The sequence below is a fragment of the Asterias amurensis genome, chromosome 8 (genome assembly GCF_032118995.1).
Source record: "Asterias amurensis chromosome 8, ASM3211899v1".
NCBI lineage: Eukaryota > Metazoa > Echinodermata > Asteroidea > Forcipulatida > Asteriidae > Asterias > Asterias amurensis.
In genome coordinates, this window is record NC_092655.1 from 17,758,989 (window position 1) to 17,781,156 (window position 22,168).

General features: G+C 37.8%; 1 protein-coding gene across 2 annotated transcripts in view; it reads right to left on the bottom strand.

Moving 5' to 3' along the window:
- Positions 1-22,168, bottom strand: part of LOC139940450 (slit homolog 2 protein-like) — a 163,405-nt gene that overhangs the window by 41,818 nt on the left and 99,419 nt on the right. For both annotated transcript variants that reach the window (XM_071936707.1, XM_071936706.1), the window contains exons 10-13: positions 13,488-13,559; positions 12,458-12,529; positions 6,051-6,194; positions 3,446-3,517 (exon numbers count right to left, since the gene is read on the bottom strand). In XM_071936707.1, the coding sequence (XP_071792808.1) occupies positions 3,446-3,517; positions 6,051-6,194; positions 12,458-12,529; positions 13,488-13,559 (360 nt within the window). The remainder of the gene's footprint in view (positions 1-3,445; positions 3,518-6,050; positions 6,195-12,457; positions 12,530-13,487; positions 13,560-22,168) is intronic.

Genomic DNA, 22,168 nt, shown 5'->3' on the forward strand with positions numbered 1-22,168 from the left:
AAGTCTAACACGAAGCCAAAGTTTAATCATGACCATGCGATCTCCTCTCTGCCAATCAGAATGGAAAACCTGATCATATGATAGCCTCTCGACCAATCAGAATGGCCAAACTATTCAAGGTATTTATGAAGTAAAAAACACAAATCGAGAAAGACACTGTCTACCTTTTAGTCACCCACATGTCTTGCGGCCTATGCAGAGTTATAATATACTCTAGGGTACTTGTATCTACAATGGTTTGTTAAAACACAAATGCCACATTTAGGGGGAATTAAGCAAGGAGCTAAATTTAACAAGTCACGTTATCTTTTCTTTCCATGCGTTTACAGGAAGCTTCTGATTATAGCCCGTTCCCCGTTCCAGTTTGACTGATGGCCGAACCTGACAATCTAGATAGGCCCTTTTCGAAACCACGGCTTAGGCTCCAGATTCGGATAGGGCTAGCTTGGCCCGTGGTTGTTTTGACAATATTGCGCGTGCGTTGCGTATATAGTGCTCAGGGCTTCAGACGAGAGAACGGAGCCTGAAGCCGATTCCAAAGCCGTAGCCGCAGATTCGAAAAGGGTTTGGTATTCAAAAGGGACACCACTTCTCGTTTTGTACACAGGGTCTCTCAACCCGTAGCCTTTTGCCAATGCACTAAGGCACTCGTGACTTGGACAGCTTCGTAGAGCAGCGATTACAAGGAGACCACTTGCGCGAGTCGGTGCATGGTCTCCACATGATGGTCTCCTCTTCCAGTCGCTTACGATAGCGGCTCTATGAAGCGGTCAACGCCACATAGGCCTTGACAAAAGGCTACTCTCCCCCTATCCCTTAATGAGAGCTTCTCTTCTGAAGAAGTTCAACCCGGGAAGGGGTAAGGGGGAAAATCTTTCACATCAGTGTACCCCATCAGGTCCATAGACGCCGGTGGCAACATCCGCTGAGAGGAACTATGAGGTTTAAGCCAAGTTTAGGGCACCCTCGAAGGTCAAATTAATTTATATAAAAAATCTATACAAAAAACCATGCACAGAAAATTCCATTTCTGATAAGTTTGCCTCACTGCTTTTCATATCTTTACCAATTATGAAATTGAAAATGAAGAGAGAAAAACGTCATTAAGTTAATATTTCGCAGTGTCACTGAAGCACGACATTCATTTGAGGGATTCATTTATGCCGTTTTTTTAATATAATATTAAAGGCATGTACTATATCAAAATGTAATTATTCCATTTTTTGATTTAGATCCATCGCGAAATGCCCTTGAGTTTCAGATGGAGCACAACCTTCCCATCGGACTAATTTTTTGGTAGATTTAGCAATTTCGTCAAGGAGGTAATTTACTTTCTTAATGGCCTCCAACAAATTAGCCACAACGTCGCAAATCATTTTCTCCGCTCCCATGGTCCCTTTGTCAGAGGGGCTCAAGAAGCCTCATCAGACTGGGATCACTGGAAACCCTCTCAAGACCTCAGGAGATAAATAGCTAAAGGCTTCTCTAATCCTCTTAATAAGAACATGGGGGATTATCTCCTTGACGTAACTTCTACAACAAGGTGGCTGTCTCAGGGGCTGAGGGTATTAGAGCCACCTGTGTTTGGGGGTAACCGATGCCCTAGCAGAGAGGGGCACCCAGAAAGCCTGATTGAAGGTGGCAATTGACGCACTGGGTAATATTTCTCATAGTGTGATCCGTCTGTAGCTATAGGATAGTCTTTGGAGAATGGCTTGTAAAGAGTTTATTCGATACTCAGATCTGTTACAAAACACGTTTAGTCGTTCCCACCAACACCGGAGTAACCTCACCCAAAAGGTTATGTACAGACGTTACCAATTGTGCACTTTGTAGTAAAAGAATGAAACTTCCAACAGAATCATGACACTTCCTACATAGTTAGATAACCCCTAAATCATTTTTTAGACATGGACCCAACTGAGATCTTGCCCATTTTAGAAGCGGGGTTACGTTTTCTGAAAATGGGTGTTAAAAACGAAATAATATAATAGCCTACCCCCCTCCCCCCCCCCCCCCCAATGCATGTCGCAAATATGCCTATGATTCTTGTGTATCGAGGATTCTGGGTGAAATGCAAGTCCAAACATAATGGGGCGCATTAACCCTGCTATGAGTTACATGTAAACTACAACATGACGTTCATTTTTGAAGTTTTGTTTTGTTTTGTTTTGTTTTGTTTTGTTTTGTTTTGTTTTGTTTTGTTTTGTTTTGTTTTGTTTTGTTTTGTTTTGTTTTGTTTTGTTTTGTTTTGTTTTGTTTTGTTTTGTTTTGTTTTGTTTTGTTTTGTTTTGTTTTCATTAACATAACTCAGTTTCTCAAGATGCATTTCAGTACATTTGTTGAAGTCGGTGCTTGTGCATATGAAGCTATTGTATATAAAAAAAAAAAAAAAAAAAAAAAAAAAAAACGATAACAAGACAAAAGTTTTGATCTGTTACGTTTGTCAAGACGATGTTAAATGCTATTGCCTCGGGCCATCAGATTTAAAATATATCCCTGTGTGGGGATTACGCACAATCTTCCTTCTGAGGACAGATACTCATTCATAAACAAAATCAATAATAATTTATTCTTCTCTGAATCATTTAGGTTTTATACTTCTTTAAAAAGGACAAAAATGGACAAAATGAGATTATTACGATACCTGAAGTTGGGATACAAGCAAAGGTTAATCAACAGTATATCTATATGCTCGTTCAATACAATACTTTTATGAAGGTATACTGCTAAGCAATTCTATTCTGTGCTTAGCAAGTTTGTGTGGTAAGAGGCTTTGTGAAAGTGGACCCTGGTGGTTGGTTCATATGGAGCTGGATCAAGTGAAGACTCTAATAACCAACATGTCACTCAACAAAGCAAAGTAAACTGCCCCAGAAATATTTCGTCAGCTATGATGCAATGGACAACGAAGAAGAAGAACAAAAAGTGTAACTTTTGAGTGACTTCAAAAAAGTCTGACTCACATTTTGGGGGATTCGTTTGCACAAAATGGTGAAGTACGGCTGCACTCGCTGCCCCCTTTTGATAAGAAGCATGGCATCCTGGAGCCGGGGGGGGGGGGGGGGGGGGCTCACAGCACCATCAATGGGTGTCACTGAGGACAGTTGACTTTAAGATCAACTCTGTTGTCACTCAGCGGACAATGGCAACTCTTATTTGAATCCTTAGTGGTGTGGGATTAACAAGATGGTATATTTGACCATGTCTAGATTTCTCAGACGCTTGCCTTACAGACCGTTTTATGAGTTCGTTAGGGGATGTCTGACGGTGTTTCGTAATCATGTCATTGATTATGTTGATTGTTGATCATACTAAAGAGCAAGCTAAAAGTCCACCAAAACAACAGCACTGAAATTAAATATGTAAGGCCTATATTGGTGTTCAAATAACAAAACTTGCATTATCAAACACACATGGAAACTATTAATTAGAAGCTACTTACATCGTTTGCAAGTTCCGTAGTGGAGCCAACGTTTCATTGGCCAGTGACATTATCTGGTTGTCGTACAGTGACCTATCAACAAAGAAAAATACAATTTGTTTTATAAAGTTTCTCGTATAGTTTTCGAATTTAAAGACAGTGGACACTATTTGTAATTGTAAAAGACTAGTCTTCACAGTTGGTGTATCTCAACATATGCATAAAATAACACACCAGTGAAAATTTGAGCTCAATCGGTCGTCGAAGTTGCGAAAACACCCTTGTCACCTGAAGTTGTGTGCTTTCAGATGCTTGATTTCGAGACCTCAAATTCTAAATATGAGGTCTCGAAATCAAATTCGAGGAAAATTACTTCTTTCTCGAAAACTTCATTACTTCAGAGCGAGCCGTTTCTCACGATGTTTTATACTATCAACCTCTCCCCATTACTCGTTACCAAGAAAGGTTTTATGCAAATAATTATTTTGAGTAATTACCAATAGTGTCCACTGCCTTTAATGAATTCAGACTTAATTTAGTAGCATGGTATTTGACTATTACAGTGGTTGGGATTTGTGATAGTGAACATTCAGATGAATGGTCTGCATGGCTAGCTGCCCCCTTAGACTAGACCCGGAACATCCCATGTATAACCATTCGGGAGCTTCACTAACTCACTAGAATGACAAAATTACAGGCCGGGGTCGATTTCACAAAGATATTTCTAACGTAGGACTAGACATAGAACTCTTTAGGAGTTTCTAAAAACTAAAGTATACAGACCAAGTTATATAACTCATAACTCAAGATAAGAATAACTCATTGTGAAACCCACCCTTGGTTCTGGACACAGTGGCTATTCCTTTCGCATTTTATCACTGCGTCACTTCTTTCAAACAAACTTAAAGGCTCACGAAGATGTTGTAACCCTCTTGAAATCTGGAAAGAATTCTAAGAACTGCGAAGCCTTGATGTAAACCTTTCAAATCCCCTAGCAAACCACGTACATAATTCAGGTATAATACTAAAAAAATACAACACATGTCTTAGCTCCACTGAGGTCGATCCTATACTGCAATTTTTCTGTTCATTCCACAGTCCATATTTGACCACACACTTTGAACATCTTTGACACCTTCGCACAGATTTTGACACTTAACATGTCCATTTCAAAAGTTTGTATATTTTTGGTACTGCACAGATTCAGACCAGACACCCTAATGTGACGAGTAACGGATTTGTTGGCAGTGGTTTTTTGATGTGTGATTTCCTATGGGGGTTTAGGTACTGATGGAAACTTGAATAGATTTATGTTTCTCAAATCGATGTGTAGTCTTGAAGTCAAGTCGGTAATTGTTAATCGCACTGTGACTGTTGCATGAACGGCAGACAAATAGGCAGCGCCTAACGACTTGTCATCAAGTCTAATCGATGTGGGGCTTTTCTTGTATGGGTGTGAATGGGTGTGAAATAATTATATATTCTGCATGACTGATGCAGCTATTACGATTTGTTTTTATAGCAGCGATATAATAGGTGTCTTTCATGAAACAACTGAAACTTGGCTCCAGACCATGTGGGGTACATTGAAATGATGGCACTTCAACCTTTTGATAACCACTGATAACTTCGATTTAAATATATTAAAGGGAAGGTACACGTTTGGTTATTACTCAAAACAAACATTAACTTAAAAACTGACTTGGTAACGAGCATTGGATAGTTGTTGACAATATAAAACATTGCGGGAAACGACTCCCTCTGAAGTAACGTAGTTTTTAAGGAAGAGGTAATTTCTCACTAAAATATTAAGACTTCTATCTAGAAGTCTCTTCTAGCTAGAAGTATTTTATTCCTATCTGAAAGCACACAAATTCGTCTGACAAGGGTGTTTTTTTTTCACCATTTTCTCACAACTTCGATGACCAATTGAGCCCAAATTTTCACAGGCTTGTTATTGTATGGTTATGATGGGATACACCAAGTGAGAACACACTTGTCTTTGACAATTACCAAACGTGTACAGTGCCTTTAAGTGAAGGTGGTTGTCTAGTACAATGAGGGAGATTATTCCATATAGTTTTGGAGCAGCATACACAAATGCCCGATCACTTAGGGTAGCCTTTGATTTTCTCGATGGATAAAACAATGTGTGGTCTTGCGATCTCCTGAGACGGTGTGTTGTTTGAGAGAGTGATTTCATGGTAATGACCTCCTGAATGTACATATTAACGCAATATGCTTGTATTGATGTGTTAAAGGAACACGTTGCCTTGGATCGGACGAGTTGGCCTATAAAAAGCGTTTGAAACCGTTTGTTATGAAATGCATATGGTTAGAAAGATGTAATGATATATAATGATCCACACAAGTATCACTCAAAACTGTACGGTTTTCTTTTTACGTCGCGAACTATCATGGTCGGTCATTTATGGGAGTCAAAATTTTGACGAGGTAAAAAGAAAACCACGCAATTTCGCGGCATATTTGTGTAGATGATTGTATTCTACTTTTACAACATCTTTCGAACCATATGCATTTTATAACAAACGGTTACGAAACGCTTTTCAAAGACCAACTCGACCAATCCAAGGCAACGTGTTCCTTTAATGACGTTCAGACTTACAGCAGATGGAGTGAGATGAGATCCTGGAAGAGACCGACCCGGATGCAAGAGATGTGATTCGCATTGAGTAGGAGCAATTGGAGTGATGTAAGACCTCTGAAGATGTCCTCAGATAGATCAGAGATCTGATTGCCGTACAACACCCTGCATCATTGAAGAAAAAAAGATGGGGGAAATGAATACAAAACTTAATTACATTATTTTAAATTTTGTTTACATAAAGAGTGACCCTGTTCCTTCCAGTGCCTTCATTGCTGCAACGTACAGCCATGGAGGTAGGAATGGTAAAACCCTCTGAAGCATTATACAAAAACACTAGTTATACACTATGTAACCTTCGTTTAAAAAATAGTGACCGTGTTCATTCCATTGCCTTTATGGCAGGCAAAATACTACACTGGTCATATGGGAAGGTTTTAGATTTCGAGACTCATAAAAAACCCAGCTGAGAGGTGCACTTGTGTAATCTCAGGGCCTACTTCATAACAAAAGTTGACGAATGATGGAAAGGTCTTTTTAGATTTTTAAATTTGTGTTTATAGGAATTAAAAACTGACGCTTCTCTGACTGTGAAATTCAGCTGTATTTAAATAGCAAACTTTAATAGGAAAAGGAAAACTTCAGTTACGTATTAATAGTCTCCACAATAGTTGAAAAACGTTTTCAACTTCAATCTATTTGGTTTAACAAATTGTTAAATTCAAATTAAATTAACCGTTTTGGTGGATATGATGAAGCTTAAATTTAAAAATGCTCGTACATAGTCAAAAACATTGAAACATTAAGAACATTAAACGTGTTTACCACATGAAAGCAGATAGTGAGTAATTGCCAAGGCCACTCGTATATTTCAACAAATTAATTCATATTGATTCAATGAGTCTTGTTTTCTTGTTGCTGCGACTTGAAAGTCTACAAGTTGAAACGCACTTTTCATAGACTAATTACTTGGTATATGAAAGTCACATCTGGAGAAATCCGTCAACAGAAATCCGTCGGCAGTTTGCGAGCTTGAACTTCGACCAACATTAGGTCACCGTCATCATTCAACCTGCTTATACAGCGCGTGTTATTGAAGAAAATTGAGTATTATAAGGCCAAGTAAAAAAGAATTTCAGTTGATCGTGGGGAGGAAGAGGGTCTTTTTATTTTCTCATTTTTGTTTCCTCTTTCAAAGCTGCTACCAAACATTTTAAATCAAACTGGCCACCAATTATTCAGTTTGAAGTCACCACTTACTTTATAGTTACAAGATCTTAACAGATTAATATGTTGAATTAGAAAAGCACAGACAATTTCGTGGGTCGTGGGTTCGAGTCCCACCGAGTAACATGCCTGTGATATTTTTTTCACAGGACTCGGGAAAGTACTGAGTATACAGTGCTATAACACACATCGGTGTATGGGTAAAAACCAAAATTAAAACACAAACAAATTGTCTTTTTGAAACTTTTTGAAAACAAAAATGCAAAAATACAAAAAGAAAAGCAAGAAAGATGCGGCCTCAAAAAAGGATGAGTTAGGTGACGATTAACCGTTTTTTTTTTTTTTTTTTTTTTTTTTATATTATTATTTGAACTGGTATTTTTTGTTTTTTGGCCTAACGCAGAAAGCCATGACTGTCATCGATGGTAAAATAAACTGCCAATTCATTGCACTTTTCATTTGTCAGGTAAATGATGATCAAACCAGGAAACAGTAATGCTGGGGAACGGCTGCAATATATTCCTCATTTACACCATTTTGAGTTTCCGGAAACAAGCTAATCTACTTCAATTAAATTACTTCTGAAAGTATAGGTTGAACTCGTTCCCTTATAGGGAAAACGTGTTAAATGATACATCCCAAAAATACCTCCATCACACTACATCAAGATATGAAAATGATACACCCCAAGCATCAACACAAATCAAGATTGGAAAATTAACGGTTTAAAAACGGCGGGAAAATCGAAAGCAAAACTTGGGGAAAGATGAACTTTTGTTGGGCAGTCACCATCAACACAGGGAAGCTAGTAACACAACGGTGAATCACACAACCCGTTTCCACATTATAGCAATGTGTGACAACATATCGGAAATGAATTAATCCGATACACATTAACAGGGTGCCCCCTCTCTTTGAGGCGACCGGGGTGTCAGTGGGTTCTTCTTCAACGGGATGTAGGATCCACCCTTAGGGGAATTTCAAGTTTTCATCATCAATCAGGAGGTTTTCGACCTGAGATTTTCTGATGACAAAAATGATGAACGGGTTATGCTGTGCCGCAGGAGTAAGGTGAGGACTTGGCAGGTTTAAGGACAGGTTTTTTTCCCACCATCTTTGATTATGAAGTTTTGAATCAATTGAGGATGTGTCGCATTTATCTGACTTTAAAGATTTTGACTTCGAAAACGTACAAGAAAAAAACGAGAAGCCAATAGAACAGTCTGAGTAACTGGTCATGACACGTTGCTGACCTTTGTTGGAACAAAACGCCACAATAAAAGTAGCTTGCAGAAAAGAGACTTTAGATGATGACATTGAAGGACAGATGGTATACAGAGATTAGTGGAGAGGATGGTTGATGTGATTGGTGGAAAAGCTAGCAAATGAGATTGATGGACAGACTAGATTTAGAGGTTGGTGGACAGGCTAGCAGATGAGAAGTGGACAGGCTAAATAAAAGGGTTGATGGACAGGCTGATGTAAGATTGAGCAAATATTTACGGTCTGGTGGATGAGATTGTGGTCAGGCTAAATGAGTGTGGCGGACAGGCTAGATAATCAGATCGGTTATCCAGGCTAGATTGGATCACTTGACAATGTGTCCCCTGTGTGAACTGCAGCTAAGTGCCAAGGCATTTCCACTAATATGACCTCGACTTGTTTCTTGACAAATTGATTTCTTTCCAGTATTAATTGGATAAAAAGCATCGCATATACATCTTGATGAGACAAAGTGAAAAGCCCTTAAAAAATCAATTGTGAGTATGCTAATAGAGAAAAGGTCCACAGAAAACGTATCTCAAGCCATAAAGGAGAAGGAATTACAATTACAAGTCTAGTCATTCTAGGTTTGTCAATTCTGTTTATATCATGCCTTCTGCCTGAGTTGACTAACAACAACATTTCTTGCACAAAAACACACACAAAAAAGAACCAACCCCTCAGAAATGAAATGTTCTACTTTTGACATACAAAAACTTCCCATGCACGGCTCCTTTGCTGATGCCTTTTCAGAAAACATAACATTTGGATATTAATAAATTGCAATTGGTGAACTTTAAATATTTGTTTCTTATTTATTTAAAGTATGAATTAAAAAAATAGTAGTGACCCAACCTTTCTCGATACATGTTTATGTTTGTAATGTTGCCATTAAGCCTCGAGAAAGACTCTGCTTAGGGTCGAAACGTCAGGCCACCGACTGTTTGTTGGTCCTTTTGGATGGTAAGCAGTTCACAACAGCTCGTACTGTTTTCTAGAATATGAATTGAGAGTGCATACTATCCTAATGCCATGCCGTGACACATCTCTTTCTATCATACGATGACGGAGTTACACTTCAAATTTGGAAGAGTCAAAAAGAATGATAACAAGTTTGTAGGAATTCAGGTCATTTAGTGGGTGTGGGGGACTGGGAGCAGAGGGTGGAGACAACTCAAAGAAATGAGCAATTTTAACTTCTTTACCCTGGAGAGATGGTCATGAAAAGAACTTTGACTCACCCGTCTGAGATATATACGATGAGATTATTTTGAAAAACAACTTGTGACAAAAAAAAATCCGACTGTACAATTTCAGTAAGAGAAAAAACGTTGATGGATAACTTAGTTTTTCGTTTTGTCTTTTTTTTTTTCTAAATGCAAGTTTGCCCCAATCAAGGGTATAAAAAGAGCCACTCTTGGTAATGTGCTATATGCACAAATCATGATAAAAGGAGAGCTGAAGATATGAATGAATATTCCTCTTGAAAAAAATCTAGATTGCAGGATGTAGTGAAAACATGCACCAGCAATTGGAGTTCCAACGAGACGTAGTATGTTGAGTAAAGCTGACGGGACAGCTCTTTCTTCAGCTAAGCAAGAGTGTTGATGAGAACAATTACACAGCCTGGTTTCAAGCTCAAACAATAGGAGGAACCAGGGGTCGATTTCACAAAGAGTTGGGACTCGTCTTATCTCGAGTTAGGATTAATCTTAAGGTCTGCATGCTACAGTGCAGGGTTGGGACTCGTCCTAAGTCCTAAGATTAGTCTTAAGTTAGGAAGAGTTTTGCGAAATCGACGGCTGGGGTCGATTTCACAAAGAGTTAGGACTCGTCTTATCTCGAGTTAGGACGAATAACGCGTCCTAACTTAGGATTAATCTTAAGGTCTGCACGCTACAGTGCAGGGTTGGGACTCGTCCCAAGTCCTAAGATTAGTCTTAAGTTGACAGAGTTTTGCGAAATCGACGGCTGGTCTGACACACTAGTGGCACACATTTACCATGAATGTAAAGTAGACAAGACAGAGGCTGGCTGAACATCTATATTGGGACAGAGGTTGACATAAGAAAGCACTTCGTATATCAAAACCTATGAGGTAGATGTTCAACTGATTTTTCCTCCCCTGTAACACCAAGATTTCCAAGAACCAAAACCACTTCAAAATCTTCTCCATCTGAAATGAGCCTTGACAGAATGCGCTTAGAGGATTCGGCGATTGTTACCCGTAACCAAAGCGAGGGAAATCAGGGGGATTAAAACCAGCGATCCGGGTGATCAAGAAGAAAGGGATTACCCGGGTTAAGGATTAACAGGGGTACGGTCTGAACATGCTGGGTGACAGGGATCAACACGGAGGGGGAGACGGGGATAACAAAAGGACACCAGGGGTATAGGCGAACAGTCTGTCCTGGAAATACTTTTTAAATCACATGGGAGAAAAGAGAGACAGATGGACAGATCTCGGTTTGGAGGTCAGTCATGAAGTTACTGACATAAGAAACACTCGTAGAATCTTTGAAAAGACAACATTGGGTATTTAAAGGAGTTGCGACCACCTTTGGTAAATAAATAATGGCGCTGTCCAATTCAGTGATATTTTGAGACTGTTGACTTGATACCATAGGTTTGCAAAACATAAATGCTTGCAAGGTGTATGGGTGGGCCCCATGTCAGTTTAAGTATATCTCTGTCAGTTGGGTTGACCGTAGAGTGTGTGGTGGGTGGATATATTTGGGGTAACCGAGGAAGCCGTTCTGACGGTTGCGTCATTGGTTTGTGTGGGTTGGGGTGAGACCGCGGGGATATTTTTTCAGATCCCCTTTATAGCAATAAATGTAATTTTTCACATGTTATTTTTGTTGTATACACCTACATTTACATATGATTAAAACATTCGAACGGTTACATAAAAACATTGTACTATGCCTTTAACAGAAACGAGATAGACGATTAAAAAAAAAAAAAAATGAGAATTCGGAAGATCAATCATTTGCAGTCAAACTCCCCAAGAGAAACTTATCAATATGAAGGTGAATCGTACAACCATTTGCATGTGAGGAGTTCTTCAGACCTTGTTTCGGAAATGGATTAATTAACCCTCAACAAGTATCCTGAACTTTTTGAGCTAAGCGGTACTGCCTCAAAAGGCTTAGGCCTATAGCTGCCAGGTAACATTTGGCAACGATCCAGTCACAGACCACTTTATAGCAAGGGTTTAGGCTGGAGATATTTTTTCGTCTTTGCTTAGCAGTTTGTTTAATCTATGAAATTAGCCACACGTCACCAATTTGGCAAGTATCCGTCACAAGCAATTGACAGTGCATGTTGTCGCTGGGGATGTATTTGGTTTGCTTAATGACTTTAAAAATCAATGACAATTCTTGGCAAGAAGTACTGCTTTCAAAAAGCATGTTGAGAATCATTTAAATTTTGATGTAATGTGGTAATGTAAAATTATATCAGAGGTTCAAACGTTACTGACAGAATCTCTCAGATTGTGTATTCAACTGACGGGTTAATCTGCCTACGTGGAAATAATCACCCCTGACTTGCGGCGATAAAAACTGAAATGATTTAAAATGAAATGTTCACTTGGTTTGTTATATTACAACAACCCAACGGTTCCAAACACAAAATGTATACTTTACCTTTAAGATAGGGGAAACGAAATCAACCCAGGGGTGGATTTCACAAAGAGTTAGGACTAGTCTTATCTCGAGTTAGGACCAGTTACTCGTCCTAACTTAGGACTATCCATGCAATTTGTATATCTCCTAGGACTAGTCCTAAGTTAGGACTGGTCCTAATTCTTTGTGGAATCGACCCCAGGTCACCAAACTAGATGACGTCAACTACGTGTATTTAAAGAGGAAACCTGACGGGATATCAAAGCTATTAACAAGAACTGCTATTTGAGAACAATTATTATTACTTACAGAGATGAAAGTGACCGGAGTCCAGCGAAAGCATCGTCTGCTATCGTTTGTATCTGATTGTTGCTCAAATCTCTGGAGGGTCGAGGGAGGAAAAGATGAAGGGACAACAAGAAAAAGAGGAAATGCTGTTATCTGATCAATTAACTTTGGATATAATGTGTTCCTATGCTCCTCTTGAGGTGAATTGACTCTACCGTGTGTCTCAAAAAAAAACTATACACTTTTGAAACGGCTGCCGAATAAAAAATATATGATTCTAGGGGAAAAGGTTTATATGAACAGCTTAGATTTTGGATTCAACTTTAATATGGCACGAAAATAATTCATGCTTTGGTGAGCACTCGTCACTGAAGAATAAGTTGCCGACATCTTGGAGTGAATTTTGTAAGCTCCAAAGTACTTAACTCTCACAGATTGGAAGGCTAATTACTGCGCAACCTAATGTTCATACCCTTTGCAAAAGTGAGCAGGATTCACCCAATTATGAATTAACATACTTTTTGGTGTCATATAAAAGTTGAGTCCATAAGCTATCCATACATATAAACCCCTCCCCCAGAATCGTATATTTTTTATTCGGCAGCTATTTCAAAAGTGTATAGTTTTTTTTTGAGACACCCTCCAATAAAGGAACGAACATTAGTGATGTTGTAAAGAACTGCCAGTCAAAAAGTGTTCACAACGTTGAATCAAAACATGCACTCATTAAACAAAATGTCAATTTTTGATGCGCTCTAGCACACAACAATTATACTAGCTTGCTACTGTTTGTTCACAAGAAAACAGTAAAAGTTTCTTTTTTTTCATTTGTCAATACATTGCTCCCCAAAAAGCCTTTTTGAGGTATGGCAGACGTGATAGGAGTGTACTGTTTGGTTTGGGTGTATACACACAAATTTACCCAACAACTTATAGTGATGTGGCATTGTGTCCGCCATATCTCAAAAAGGCTTATTGGTTTCAACGAAAATAAAGCCAAAAGCATTATTTAAATAGTTGTCGATTCAACATAACAAAAAAAGGTTCTTACATTCTTTTCAGTTTCTTGTACTGAGTGAAAGCTCTGGATGGGATTTTGGTGATCTGGTTCTGTTCCAACCTCCTGCAGAAGACAAAAAGAAAAAAAATACATATATATATTTAAAATAGTTTTGGGAAATAACACATTTATCAATGCCTGTGGAAATTAACCATTTGATTAACCATTATTTTATAATCAAGGAACTTTGGCAAACTCTTTTATCGGAACAGTACATAGCTTGCATTACTCAAAATAATACCAACTTTCTTTTGAAGCTTGCGGGACTGCCGAAGGCATATCCCCTGAATTTGTTTGTTTTTATATATTTTTTATAAGCGTCACATGCTTAGAACCTAAACTTGAATCTGTGCCCAGTTTTACAAATCTGTTCACAGGAAATATGGTGCTGAGCAAAGATTTGCAGTGAGCCGTTCACAAACGACGTGGTGGTGACTTGTTTGGTGGTAACCGGTTTCTGCTTAGCAGTATTTTGCATCGTTTAACAGCTTTACAAAATTGGACCCTCCTTTGTCACGACCCCATGGTCGTGATTAGTTTGATGACATATATTTTTGTATATACTGTGAACTAACAAACTGTGCATGCTTGACAGAAAACATTATTCACTAATTCCCAAAGGTGCAGTATATATACAATAAATCTGTGATTGGCTGGTAACCAGTTTCTTCTTAGCGATAATTTGCGTTTCTTATACATCTGTACGAAGTTGGACCCTCATGTGTCACGACCCCATGGGGTATTTGTTTCATTGTAAACTAACGAACTTTGCACTTGAAAGAAAACACTTTCACGACTTCCCAAAGGTGCAATTTTATTAAATAAGTCTCAAAGTGACAGAACGAGAAGTAGCAATTCATGGAATTTTCATCACTCTCGTCAAACTCCGATGGGGGTCATTTATCCTAAAGATTTCCCTGAGATTTCCCATCTCAGTCATACATCCTGTTGTATAACATGATGGACTCAAGTCAAGAAGTCAAGAAAAGTCATGCAAGATGCCTCACACCAAACCTCAAGTCAAGTGGTGATTTTTTTTCTCTTATTTAAAGTCACCTGGAAGTGGTATTTTTTTAAAATAAAGCTTTTGTCACTAATATATGTGTTTTGATGAATGGAATGTGAATAAACAGTTAACTAAGGTTTTTAAAAATCAGTTCTTATGTTATTTACAAATTTAAGAGTAGACCCCGACCCGAGAGGGCGCTGTTCGTGACGTCAATCGAGGCAGACTTTGCCTGTAATGCGTAGAGTAAACACAAATGCAAAGTACAAGTCGTGAGTTTGTACGTTTCATTTTTTTTTTTTTCCGGCAATGCCGACCAGGTGTATTGCTGCTGAATGCAGAAAAACACTTTTTGAAACGTACCAACTCACGACTTGGACGTACATGTACTTTGCACGTGTGTTTCCTATACGCATTGCAGGCAAAGTCTGCCTCGATTTACGTCACAAAAGGGGTAGGCGGAGTCAGCCCCCCAAACAACTTTATATATTTTTTAAACATATAAATCGTGACAAACAATTACTAAAAAAATTGTTTTATTGTTCGTAAGCATATACTCTTATGTTTGAAAAAAAAAAAAAACATATTTCCAGGTGACTTTAAAGGCACAGAAGTGAACGATTTCCCATGTATATAAAGCAATGCAATGCAACACAAAACGTATTAGTTGCTACTTAAAAACCACCAGTTGCTGTTCAGCATACAGGCCTAGCATTCAATGTGCACACAACACGTTCAGTCCAAGTCAAGTGGGAGTTTGTCTTTCTCTTATTTAAAGACACTGGACCTATTGGTTATTGTCAAAGATCAGTCTTCTCACTTGGTGTATCTCAACAGATGCATAAAATAACAAACGAAGTTGCGAGATAATATTGAAAGAAAAAACACCCTTGTCACTCGGAGTTGTGTGCTTTCAGATGCTTGATTTCGAGACCTCAAACTCTAAATCTGAGGTCTCGAAATCAAATTCGTGGAAAATTACTTCTTTCTCGAAAACTACTTCACTTCAGAGGGAGCCGTTTCTCACAATGTTTTATACTATCAAACTCTCCCCATTACTCGTTACCAAGTAAGGTTTAATAATTATTTTGAGTAATAACCTATAGTGTCCACTGTGAACGCCTTCTAACATGTAGCAATACTCAAAAAACGTTGCAAAAAATCTGAAAAAAATCAGTTGCAACTCAAAACTCATCATTTGCTAGTCATTGGCATTAATTCGGTGTGCACAAAACAATTTTAGTCTAAATAATATTGTGCTATGACTGTATGAAATCGTTCCTTGTGTATGCATGATTGGTAGGGAAACAAATTGCCATTGTACAGTCCTAAAGCTTAGGCCCTTCTGATTATTAAGTTCACAACATAACTTTTTTTCTGTCAACTATTTCCCTTTCATATACGAAATATTTGAGGAAACTGCCTTTGAAAACCTAGTATACAAAAACCCCGCACACAAACACAACAACGCAACAGCTGATTCAGGTTGCTACAACCAAAATTAAAGAAAACGTGTTTAACGTGCTGAAAATTGGGCACAGATAAAACTAATTAATTGAGCTCAAAAATCCACAGGTTGGTTATTTCGCGTTGATATGGTTTAGTCACACAAACAATGAACACTGTTTGTAAGTATTTTGTCAGCTCTACCAATCATGTGTAAACCCTTTAAAAAAAAACGAGTTATACAAATCATTCGTTGGGGTGGACCGAGAGTTGAACTCCTTAACAACCACTGAAGTTCGTCAGAGCGACCGAAAATACGTTTCATCTTACAATGTTTTTCTTCCGATGGGGTTATTTGAGCTTATTCGAAAGAACAGTATCTCCACATTCATGACTCATAAATTACGTGGCAACTAAAACACAGAGATCCACTTTGTCTTTGGGAAAAAACAATTCGTAGAAAATGTACGGGTATAGAAGATGGTTTAATGATGTTATTTCTAAAAGTAAAAAGCACTTTTGAGGACAAATTATACAGTGCGTGTTTATTTGTCCACGGGTTGTTGGAGGATGTATGACTACGAAGAGTTCATCTAGAATTGATTTATTGATGAGCTCGGTCAGAATTTCCAAGTATTATGATCTGAAGTATGAGTGATTAAGTATAAAGAAGTTCAATAAATCATTAAAAAAAGAGTTGTGACAAAGCATTGTAAACTAGCCGCCATTCACTGCCTATTATAGTTAAACTTCAGTCATGAATGCCGACATTTGAAGGCAAAAACCGTAACTTTCACAATTGACACAAAGTCACCGCCAGCACTCGATTCACAATACATAACAAAGGACAATTCCTTAAAATTCTGATAGTTTTCCCCGTCGCTGAACAATTTTTTTCAGTGAATACCAGTTTTGTACAAGGGGGTCTCTTTATAATTAACCCATGGGAACCCACCACCTGCTCATGGCCGTGCTGTGTCCTTATATCGGGACACAGTCTAAGCTCGCCACTAATTACTAAACAGCCATGGCGCCGAACTGTGTTCATATAGACATGCTTTTGTCCGGAGAAGAGAAAAGGAAGACAAACCCGCACAATGGGAATTTTAGAAAATGTTCAGCATTGCTGATAATTACTTTGTAGCGTCTTTGTAAGAGAGTATCATTTGATTTTCACAGTGTTACATCCGAGTCGTGATAATGGATGTCCTATCACTGTCACAGAACAGTCTGTATGTTTCAATTATTAAACAGTACAAATTCTAACATCAGAAATTTGTGTTTCATTTTACTCAAAACCAAAAAGAGCCGTTTTGGGGACGACATTTTGATTCAATTTAAACATAAAAAAATAAAAATGGTTTAACAAAAACGTGTATCGCAGTTACGAACTGAATTACACATTGTTATGCTCAAAATTTTAAACACAAATTTCTTTCAAAAAAAAAAATTCCCAATTCACGCTGTCCTTTCCCCTTTAAGTTAACTCTCCCCATTAAAACACTTTCAGCCTTGCCAGCATATCAAATATTGATATTTCATAGGACTACTACTAGGCCATTCACCTTCCATCCATCATGGCCAACAAAGGACGATAGACTGATATAAATCATCAATACACTATTTATCCCCGATCATGAAGTAGAAAAAAAGAGTTTGTTTGTAGCCAAGCGCGAAAAGGTGAGGGCCCCCACTCTCGAAGCGGACCTCAGATACGGCCAAATAAAAACATATTTAGCGTCCCCCCTTTTTCGAAAGGAAGGAAGGAGGTAGCTTTTTTTGTAATAATAAACGAATAGGCTATTTAAAAATATAAATATATATTTGCTGAGATCGTTGAAATAAATCCTTTTTTTTCAGTTACAAACAAAAAATAAACAAAATAAAACATATCATTCATTAAAAAAGACAGAAAAAAAAGAGGCGTCCTCTAAAAAGGAAGCGTGCGGGAACGCTAAACACGTTTTTATTTGTATTTTCCCTAAGTGATAGATGAAGTCCATGAATGCCAGAGTTATTCAATGGTGGACTGTTTGCTCAGAGAAGCAGCGTGAAATTAGACAAAGATTGGGATAGGTCTCGGGAGAGATTGCCCGTCCTGTGTCCCCGCCGATGCGAGGAGAGTGTGTGACAATGACATGCGATGACAACAAAACGAGAGGAGAAAGGAACGGACCATCTATATGGAGGTCAATGCCTCCTGTGTATGGTCGGACGCTGATAACCGTAGAGCTGGCAGCCTTTGCTTCCTAGGAAATACTACTATTACAATACACTGTCAATATCAGTGATAAAGAGAAACTTCATTTGCTGAGAGTCTTTTGAAATGAACATTTTGGATGCTGCATGATGAAATAGTGCACCCGAAAAAGAGAAAAGTAATAAGCACAAACTAGGTGTTTCTTTTTCTTTGGACGAACGCACAATTTTACTGTGATTAAACGTTCGAGGCCATGGACTTGACCCTAAATTTGAGGCAGTACGGGAATTTTCACACAGACCATAGATAAAATAGTATGGGCAATATTTGCTATAAAATACTTAATTACTACCCTGTTAGTATTAGTACATTAGCGCTAACTTCGTTGCTGAGATTTTTTTTTTTTAAATTGAATAATGGTGATCGTAGCGCAGAATTCGGCAGTAAGCAGAGTCATGAAACTTGGCTCTTTCAATTAGGAGTATATAACGTTAAATAAAATGAAACCTTACCAGGTTGCATTATCCAAGGTAAAAAGTTTCAAATCGTACTCAATATAATAATATAGGCCCTTCAGTTACGCAAAAATACCTCTCTCCCTTTGAACAGAAATGTCATGAAAACACCTTCAGTATTAGCAATCATAAAAAAATTAACTATTTAAAATGTTGGTTAAAGGTTATACCTAACAATCTATGATATATAAAAGTACCTTCAGAACTTTTTTTCTTTTCCGTTTAAAATTAACAGATAATTCAAAGCCACTGCCCATCACTCAGCCATTCTATTGCACCCCATCATTTCATCTACAGCTAGCGGTCTCTAACACATTCAATGTCCAATGACCTTAAAGATCATGAGGCATATATTCATGTCAAACTTTCTGTTCTAATTTAAATTCCTAGCGATTAATTTAAAAGCATGACGGGTAGAGGGTCCCTGAGGGGACCCTGTTTGACGTGGTATTTATCGGTCTCAGAGGATGATGGTGACAAGGTGGAATGTTTGGTGGCTACTGGATGAATTTCGCTAACAGGGTCATTGTCAAAAAAAGTATAATTTAAAGGGAACGTTTACCTTTGATTTTTTTTAACCGTTTGTTTCTTTAACTAAATCATAAAAATGTACACATCTAAAACCTGTATATTGCGTTTCACAGTGTTTCTGAGATAACGCCGAAACTCCGGAGTGGTTATGAAGGCAGAAAGAAAATCCTTTACTGGAACACACCATCTGAGAGACGTATCTAATGTATCTATTCTTTATTTATCCCGAATGGAAGACACGTATACCCAAATTGGAGAATAAATGTGTGTTATGTGAACGCCCGGTGCATAATGTTGATTTTTTTTTTTCTTTTTCTTTTTTTCTATATAGGTAAAACAATGTGACAACATCTATATGGTGTCCATTTGAACACCACAGTTTTCGCAGTTTGTGTCTATATCGTATTATGAACTAATAAAACTATAGGAAGGATGGGATGATGTTCAATGTTTGGGATAAAAAAGTCAGTATAGGACTCTAGGAGTCCAGGGCCAGGTTCAAAATCAGCAAGAGCCTGATGGTTAGAGGATATATTTTGATAGGTTTACAGGTGTAACTTGGATGAGCGGTTTTCAGACCATGTATAGCTCCATGCTCAGACAGGATAATTTATAAGTCAATATACCAGCCTGAACAGCAACGCTGGCTATCTTATCAGACCCCAAAACAAACTAATATTTGTACTGATATCTCCAGATATAAAATCACCATAATGCAGAAAACAAACAACAAAATTATCAAAAATAAAACAATCCACCAGACCTGTAAATTGACGACAGATTACAAAATGATCAAACTATAGGGACCATGATTTTAAAACCAGACCAAGATTGAATAGTGCAAAGCTCCATAGCGCTAGAACCATATTGTACTTGTCACCATGTTGTCAGGTATTTGTATGGATTATTACATGTCAAAACAAGCATCACTCTGAATGAATTGGTACATTTTATTTTTCTTATATATGTTTTTACGCTGAAAGTTTGTTCTATATGCACTATGTGTGATTAAAACATTTTTATTTATTTATTTATTTTTTATTTTTTATTTATTTTTATTTTCTTTTGGGGGGGGGGGCACTTTCTCGTCATTTTGGACTGTACCAAAGTTGTTCACTGTTTTTGATTTTTTCAAGATTGAATTATCTTTAACTTATCATAAATTTCCATTCATTTTGAAAAGTCTGTTTAAATCTTTTGTTTTAATAGTTAATAATAGTTTTAATAATAATGTTGGTTGCCAACAATATCTTTTATAGATGTTAAATATCTTTTATACTGTACAATACCTGCTATACTACTGCTGACCACTGGTATTTTAAAGTATTTGTTTAAAAAATTGGTATCTATAAAATGTTAGTTGATAACTTCCTCAATAAAAAGGAAAAAATAACAATCTTAAACTTGCAAATATTTTTTAACAATCAATTTAGGAAAAGTCTACAGCAATGCAAATCTTTTAGACGACAAACAAATGTCACAATTTATTTTAATTATTTATAAATTTGTTTGTTTATTTTGGAGAAAGGGAGAGAGGGAGGGAGCCACAGTGCTTATGTCAAGCCTAACAAGGAGTGATTGTGATTTGATTGATATTGATTTGGACTCGATGATTAGACCAAGGCCGAGCTTATGATTTCACTGCAATTATTGTAATTCAATTATTAAACACATCTGAATGGCAAAATTGTCTATGTTTTGATAACCATGAGATTGTGATCTTGAACTTTGCTTAAAATGGGGGCACGTAACATGAGTCGTACTGCATTTGCACGAAGCGGCAACTTTGAGATGTATGTAGAAGTGGATTCAGATTTGGTGTACTATGGGGGCTGACCCATATCTCGGTCAGGTTGACCCACGATGGAATCGTTGATTCTTTTTGGTATCTAGCCTATATTACGTGACAACACCCCAATGTACATTTGAACACCGTGGCTGTTGTCGTGTACAGCATTATGAAACAGAAAATGGGGATCTTTAATTCAGATTTTGCATCAGTTAGACCCATTTCTAGGCCATTGTGACAACGATTCCGGGTCATTAATAGTGACCCAAAACGGATCAGGGCCACACGGACCCGAATATGGGTCAGTTGTCACCCGGGAAGTTGTTAGAAGGTGTTTATTAATCCACAAAATAGCAACATTTCGTGTACTGTAAACATTTTCTCAGCACGTCGCTTTGTTTAATTTGGTCCATACACTTCTAACACAGACCTGTACAGACCAATGAACTTTGGAACTCTAATTAACCTAATATCGGCTTGTGACAATCACTCCCACATATCAGTTCCAATTGCATAATGTATAGGGGCAGTAAACCAGACTTCTCAATTGGTCGGTAAACAAAAAACCGCGCACACACAACTGTTCGATTAAAAAACACACAATCTACGTCTTAATGAGCATCGGTTACCAAGCTCTGCTATACAGGCTGAACTTTTGAACCCATCAAAATGCTTCGCAGAAATTCTCAAACAATACCAAATTAATTTACTGTTTTGAAATTCTAAGTAATTGCATGGTCGGAGGTGTCAAGTTATGGTTGCGTTCTAGCCACGAAGTGTACACAATCCAACCTATATCAATCAATGTGTGGTAAAAAGGGCGGGTTTTATGTGGTAAACACTGCCAAACATAGGACCACCTTAATGTATAGCTTGGTATTGACCAGATCCTGAAAACTACCCACACCGTTAAGAGTGGTTTTAAGACAAGCTAGCCAAACATTGGATTTATAAATCTCTCTGTCTTTTTTTTAAGTAGTATTTAACTTCCCCCCATAAGTCTCTGAAAGATGTCACTTTTCACTCAAGGTTTGTTTAGACCAGTTAGGAGTTGTATAAATAATCGGACTGTATGAGACTTGTCTTCAATCAGGAAACCCATAACCAACGCCACAAATCATACCATGTAGGCCCTTCAGAGTTTGGGTCAACAAGTCCAGTTTTCGAAGAAATGCTTTATGCCAG